At 45.4% G+C, this 6,733-nt stretch overlaps 2 protein-coding genes across 2 annotated transcripts in view; both read left to right on the top strand.

Annotated features, from left to right (window-relative positions):
• On the top strand, nucleotides 2,906–3,529 carry LOC107627529. The gene has a single exon (XM_016330361.1). The coding sequence runs from the start codon at nucleotides 2,906–2,908 to the stop codon at nucleotides 3,527–3,529; it is 624 nt and encodes a 207-aa protein (XP_016185847.1).
• LOC107627528 overlaps nucleotides 3,613–6,733 on the top strand; it is a 7,765-nt gene continuing 4,644 nt past the window's right edge. Inside the window, exon 1 of the mRNA XM_016330359.1 lies at nucleotides 3,613–4,633. Coding sequence (XP_016185845.1) covers nucleotides 3,613–4,633 — 1,021 coding nt within the window. The remainder of the gene's footprint in view (nucleotides 4,634–6,733) is intronic.

Here is a 6,733-nt window from a genome sequence, read left to right as displayed (position 1 = left end):
TATTATATTGTGTTTTTTTCTTTAAATTGTATTTTTAAAATGTTTGGTAACATACGCATATATTCGCCTTCTTCCGGAGAACAAATAAATTAGGATTCACAGTAGAAATAAGGAGGGAATAAAGAGTATTTTTCTTAACATAGATGAGGGATGGAAGTGGGATGCTGCTTCTGTAAAACTCCATTGCCATCTCCATTAGTAAATACACTATATGTGACAATAATATATATTTTTCTTAACATACTTAAGTACTACTCTTTGGAAGAAGGGATGAGAGCACGAGAGAACGTGAGGCGGGGAGGGGGGGGGAACACTAGCATTGATCGAAGAAGGGATGATCCAAGAATTTGGAATAGAGAAGCATATCAACGATTGGAACATGACTCTTTCTTTGTGTTTGTGGATAATCTTTCAGAGGATATCTCAAGAAGAGAGTTGTATCACTTGTTTTGTTAGACGGGAAGGATCAACGACATCTATCTATGCAGAAAATGGAAGAATGAGATGATTTATCTATTTGCTTTTGTTCGGTATACAACCAAAGGAGGTGCTTTGAAGGCTATTGCAGAGATGAACCAATGGAAATTACGAGGGAAGGTGATTACTGTAGGTGAAGCTAAGTTTAGAAGGCAAGGAGAGGTGAGGGATCGACCAGTGAATGTCCAACGACGATGCAACCAGGAAGGAGGTACACGGGAATCTAATTGTCGGGAAGATGTGGTTACGGAGCCAGGAGTCGCTAAAGACCTGGTGCATGAACAAATAGCGATCAAGCAGGCTCGGACTGATTCGAAAAGAATTGAGGTACCTATTGTTGAAGCTAATATGGAATGGTTGAGGAGGAGCTTGGTGGGGAAAACATTAAAACCTTTGGACCCAACATCGCTGAAGAAAATAGTGATGGTAAATATGCCGCACATTGTGGACGTTAGGGAGTTAGGGGTGTCGAAAGTGCTGCTAACTTTTGATACGGCTCAACATGCGGACGAAGCGTATGCTATCAAACTGGATACATTGTTGTGTATGTTCCATAGGGTGTGGCGTTGGGGGGAGTATGACAGGTGTGACACTCGAAAAGTGTGATTCGAATGCTATGGCATCCCACTACATGCATGGTCGCTGGAGACAGTCAAAGCTATCGGTGGACAGTGGGGGGATGTACTACAGTGTGATATGCCGACCAAGGAAGGTGCTTCCTTTAGAATTGGACGGGTCTGTGTGGAGACGGGGGTGTTCGAGATCATTCGAGAGTGGGTTCAACTCTCTGTTGGGAGCTCTGGCTTCGGCGTTTTTGTGAAGGAGGTGGACTTGGAGGCATCTAAGGAGGACAGTCCGGAAGAGAGCCCCGTAGTCTGTGATGGGCATGGCACTGTGGGCAGTCAGGAAAGTGTCCCGGAGAGGGTGACGGTGCTATGGGATCCAGCAGTGGCTCTGGTTGAAGGTGGGGCTTCGATGGCTGAGGTCGCCAAGGATAGAATAGTAATTCAAGATGTGCTTTCGAATGATATGAACGTTGAGTATTTGAATTTCAAAAAGGGGTTGGATGTTGCCGATTCAGTTAGTAGTACCAAGAAAGCAGGAGATGAGGATTCTAAGGGATTGGAGGAGATTTGTGAGGTAGAGTCTGAGAGAACTGTGACGCAGCTCTGTGGTACTGGGGGAGGAGGGTTTATGGAAGAACATGCTAAATATAACAACGTGGGACAGCATGGTATTACTCATGTGGGCCACCCTAACTATCCACATGAGAGGAAAAGAAATATAGTGGGGGTTACACTGGGCTGTGAGGAGGATAGTGGCCCAGCAGGGATTTTTGTTGGAAACGGGCTTAGAGGAGTGGCCGAATGGAGAGTGGAGAGTGGGCTAGTTATTGGGCTTGGGCAGGGGCAGAACTTGGGCGCTTTGGGAAGCAGAGTCGGGTCGGGTCCTAATCTGATTGGGTTGGAGGAAGGGAATGTGTGTGGTGTGGGTAGACGGCTAGGGATTCCCGTGGAGGAGGTGGATGGCACGGACAGGGGAAGCACCGCTGAGGGGAGACCTGTGGTGGCTGGGGGTCGCGATTCCGAGCTGGTTCTGAGGAGGTGGATGGCACGGACAGGGGAAGCACCGCTGAGGGGAGACCTGTGGTGGTTGGGGATCGCGAGTCCGAGATGGCTCTGGTGGCAGGAAGTCACGGCGTCGAGGAGACCCATGGTGGAGAGCTCGACCGGTTGCTAGGTGGGCGGCTTAGGGTTCCCGTGGAGGAGGTGGACGGCACGGACAGAGGAAGCACCGCCGAGGGGAGACCTGTGGTGGCTGGGGATCGTGAAGCCGAGCTGGTTTTGGTGGCAGGAAGTCACGGCGTTGAGGAGGCACATGCTGATGAGCTTGATCGGCTGCTGCTGGGCGGGGGGAATGACCGCGGCTCCTTGGCCAGCCAGAAAGAGATGTGTGCCGTAGGTGAAAGGGAGGCCATAAATCCGAGTGTGAGTATCCCGGCGAACTCGGATATGATTACCGATGAGGAAAGCAAGAGAATTGCACACTGCGTAATAGAGCGTGATGCTCAGGAGGAGGATAACGGGGAGGCATTATGTGGGGAAGCAGTAGATGTGGGGTTGGAGAGTGGAAGGGATTCAGGGGGTCATGTAGGGGGCACGACACAGGAGGATCAGACGCGGGAAAATGCGGCAACGTGGGCACTTGCAGTGGAGTCTGGAGCAATCTTGTATGATGAGGAAGAAGATATAATGGGGATTTTGCAAGCACAAAATGAGAAATTAGCGGCAAAGCGCAAGTTACAGAAGCAAAAAGAAAAAGCAAGAAGAAGTAGGCCAAAGAATAAACCTAAGGTGAGTCAAGCTCGGGCTACATGATTGTAAGTTGTTGGAATATTCGGGGGTTGAGAGGGGATGGAAAAATGAGTATGGTGAAATCATTGAAGAAGAAGTATAACTTGAACCTGTTAGGATTGATTGAAACAAAAAGAGAAATGCTTACTAAATATGATGTTGCAAGGTTGTGGGGGAATAATTCGGTTGGATGGGAGTTTGTGGAATCCGAAGGGGCGGCGGGGGGTCTATTATTAATGTGGGATGAGGTAGAATTTAAAGTTCAGAATTGTCAGAAAGGTGAACGGTGGCTGTGCGTTGAAGGAATGTTAACAAAGTCTAATTTTCTGTGCGCTTTCTGCTTGGTGTACGGAGCACATGGGAGGGAGGAAAAGCGCGGGGTATGGGAAGAACTGAGTTATGTGGCGGGCTTGTATCAGGTTCCTTTCTGTTTCTTAGGAGACTTTAATGAAATTCTGCAAATAGAGGAGCGAAAAGGGGTGACTAGCTTGTCGGCATCGTCAGAGGATTTTAAGAGATGGATGCATGATATGCAGCTGATTGATTTACCTCTTACGGATAGGCATTACACTTGGTTTCGGGGTCGGTCCTGTAGTCGGATTGATAGGGTGTTGGTCAATGTTGAGTGGACTGAGAAGTTCCTGGATATTCGGCTAAAAAGGGTGGCCCGCGAGGGCTGTCTGATCACTGCCCGTTGATTGTGGAAGGTACAAGAGTAAAAGGAGGTCCTAGACCGTTCAGAAGTCTGGATTCCTGGTTTACGCATGATGGTTTTCTGCGAATGGTGAAAAATGAGTGGAGAAACTTGGGAGATGCTCAATTCATGTGGAAGCTGAAGGCGTTAACGGGTCCTTTGCGGCAGTGGCACAATAATACTTTTAGGGACATGGATAAGAGACTGGGGATGTTTGAGGAGGAGATCGCAAGGCTGGACAACTTAGTGAGTAATGGGATATACGATGGTACAACAGAGGCTAGAGGTAAGGCGCTGGTGTGCTTCTGTGAAAAATGGTACGCCAGGAAGGAAATGCACTGGAAGCAGATGTCCCGATCTCAGCATGCGGCAGACATGGACAAGAATACCAGGTACTTCCATACCATTGCCTCAGCTAGAAGAAGGTCTAATAGGATTGAAGCTCTGATGATAAATGGTCGACTTGTGAGGAATCAGGCAAGAATTAAAGGGGCCATTAGGGGGTTCTACAAGGAGCTCTATAGGCAGGAATATGCGCCGAGGATTGGCTTCAAGGATGGGTTGGTGAAACAGATTAGTGGAGAGGAGGCTGTGGCATTGGAGGTCATGCCATCAGAGGAGGAAATCAAGGAGGCAGTGTGGGACTGCGAATCGTCTAAGGCCCCAGGGAGTGATGGGTATAATATGAACTTCATAAAGAAGTGCTGGGATGACATTGGTCCGGATTTCATTGCAGCTGTACTGGGTTTTTTCCGAAGTGCACAGTTACCTACAGAGGCAAATGTTACCTGGGTGACATTAGCCCCAAAGGTTGAAGGTGCAAAGGAGGTGAAGGACTTTCGGCCGATTAGTATGGTGGGCTGTCTGTATAAAGTGATCTCGAAGGTGTTGGTAAGGAGGATGAGGCCTGTGATGCTGGGGTTGGTTGGAGAGACTCAGACTGCATTTGTAAAAGGTAGGAAAATTCATGATGGAGCACTCATTGCCTGTGAGACAGTCCATTGGCTGAAGGCGCGTAAAAAGGAAGCGGTTATCATCAAGCTGGATTTTCAAAAAGCCTATGATAGGGTACGATGGAGCTTTGTGGATATTGTGCTACAGAAGATGGGTTTTGGCCAAAGATGGAGAAATTGGGTAAAGGAGTGTGTTACCACGGCTACTATGTCTGTTCTGGTGAATGGGACACCGTCTAAACCGTTCAAGATGGAAAGGGGACTAAGACAAGGAGACCCCTTATCTCCTCTTCTTTTTGTACTAGTGATGCCAGGGCATTTTGGCCAGTTTCACTGACCTTTTCTTTACTGTTTTTAAGGTAGTTTCATGCATTTCCTTAGGAAATAAGCTAGTTTGGGTAGATATTCACTTACATCTTGATTCAAGCATACATTGTGCACTTTACATGATTTCATGAGGATTTTGCATTTCCCATGACTTGGACTAGAACTTTGATGCACTTTATTGCTTGATTTCAGGACAAAGGAAGCAAAGAAGAACCACATTAGTGGCTACGTTAGTTATACTAACGTTAACACTAACGTGAAATGGGAGTAACTTGCAAAGTTAATGAGAAAAGTGATTGCCAATAATGCTCTCGAAGCTATCATTGCCCACGTTAAGAGTCACGTTAACTAAGTTAACGTGAACTCTAACGTGGAAGAAAGGAAATGGAGCCAACGTTAGTCACCACGTTAACTTAGTTAATGTGGCCTCTAACGTTAAGAAGAAATGGGGGAAGCCAACGTTAGTGACATTCAACATTATCACTAACGTTGGCCAAGTCACACTAGGCCACGTTAACTCCCACGTTAACCTAGTTAACGTGGAAGCTAACGTAAGGAAGGGAGGTGACGCCAACGTTAGTGACACCCAACATTGTCACTAACGTTGGAAGGAGCCCACACATGCCACCATGAGCCATGTTAACTCCCACGTTAACTTAGTTAACGTGGAAGCTAACGTGGATAAGGAAATGTTGAACCAACGTTAGTGACACTCAACTTTGTCACTAACGTTGGAGATGGCTAGCATAGGCCACGTTAGAAGCCACATTAACCTAGTTAACGTGGACTCTAACGTGAGAGCTAAGGGGCACATTGGAACGTTAGTGACAATGTTAAGTGTCACTAACGTTCTCGAACCCATATTTTCACTGAACGTTAACACCACTAACGTCCTGAGCTAAAGTCTCTGCCCACTTCACAATTTCTCTCTGCAAGTAAAGCCAAGCCCAATGAAGAAGATAACTGCTTCAAACTCAAGATCCAAAGGCCCAGACCCAAGACTTGAAGAACCAACTAGAAGAGTAGTATATATAGGAGTAGCTTTGAATTAATTTGGGAGTTGAAAAATATAGGGAGCTTCTTGGCATAGAATTACTCTCTGTATTTACTTTCTCTGCACTTCTAGTTTTCATCATGTATTCTCCATCTTTGTTTTCACTTTCCAGAGCTATGAACAACTAAACCCCTTTCATTGGGTTAGGGAGCTCTGTTGTAATTTAATGGATCAATACTAGTTTTCATTATTCTTCTTCTATCTTTTCTCTTTATTTTACTTGAAAGCTTTCGATCTTCATCCAATTGGGTAGTTATCTTGGAAAAGAAGCTATTCATACTTGGATCTCTTCTGAACCTTGAAAGAGGAATGAAGAAATCATGTTAGAAATGCTTTCTCATGCTGGACCAAATTGGGTTTGGATGGATATGTGACTATAATCCTCTCAACACTTGATTTGGGAAATGCATGTGGTATAATCAGTGACCATACTTCATCTCTTCTCATGAGCAATTGACCAAGGAATTGGCTATTGACCAAGATTTGAGAGATTGAATTACAAGAAATTGTAATTCAATCACTTAAGATTGCCAAGGAGATCAATGAGTGCATTGATTGAGGAAGAGATGAAAATGAAATTAATCCAGAGAATGCAACATCTCCTAAGCCCAATGAACTCCCCATTTCTGATCTTATCCATTCTCTTTAATTTCTGTTATTTACTCTTATGAGCAATTTCCCCATTCTCATTTACAATTCTGCAATTTACTTCAGTAATTTACTTTCAGTTCTTTAATTCTAGCATTTACTTTTTCTGTCATTTACCTTCCCGCCATTTTATTTTCTGCAATTCTAAACTCAAATCCTGGATTCGCTCAACTAGAACATTCCTCTAATTAAAGTTGCTTGATCAATCAATCCTTGTGGGATTCGA

Source organism: Arachis ipaensis, chromosome B02 (assembly GCF_000816755.2).
Source record: "Arachis ipaensis cultivar K30076 chromosome B02, Araip1.1, whole genome shotgun sequence".
NCBI lineage: Eukaryota > Viridiplantae > Streptophyta > Magnoliopsida > Fabales > Fabaceae > Arachis > Arachis ipaensis.
This window is presented reverse-complemented; position numbering and strand designations above follow the sequence as displayed.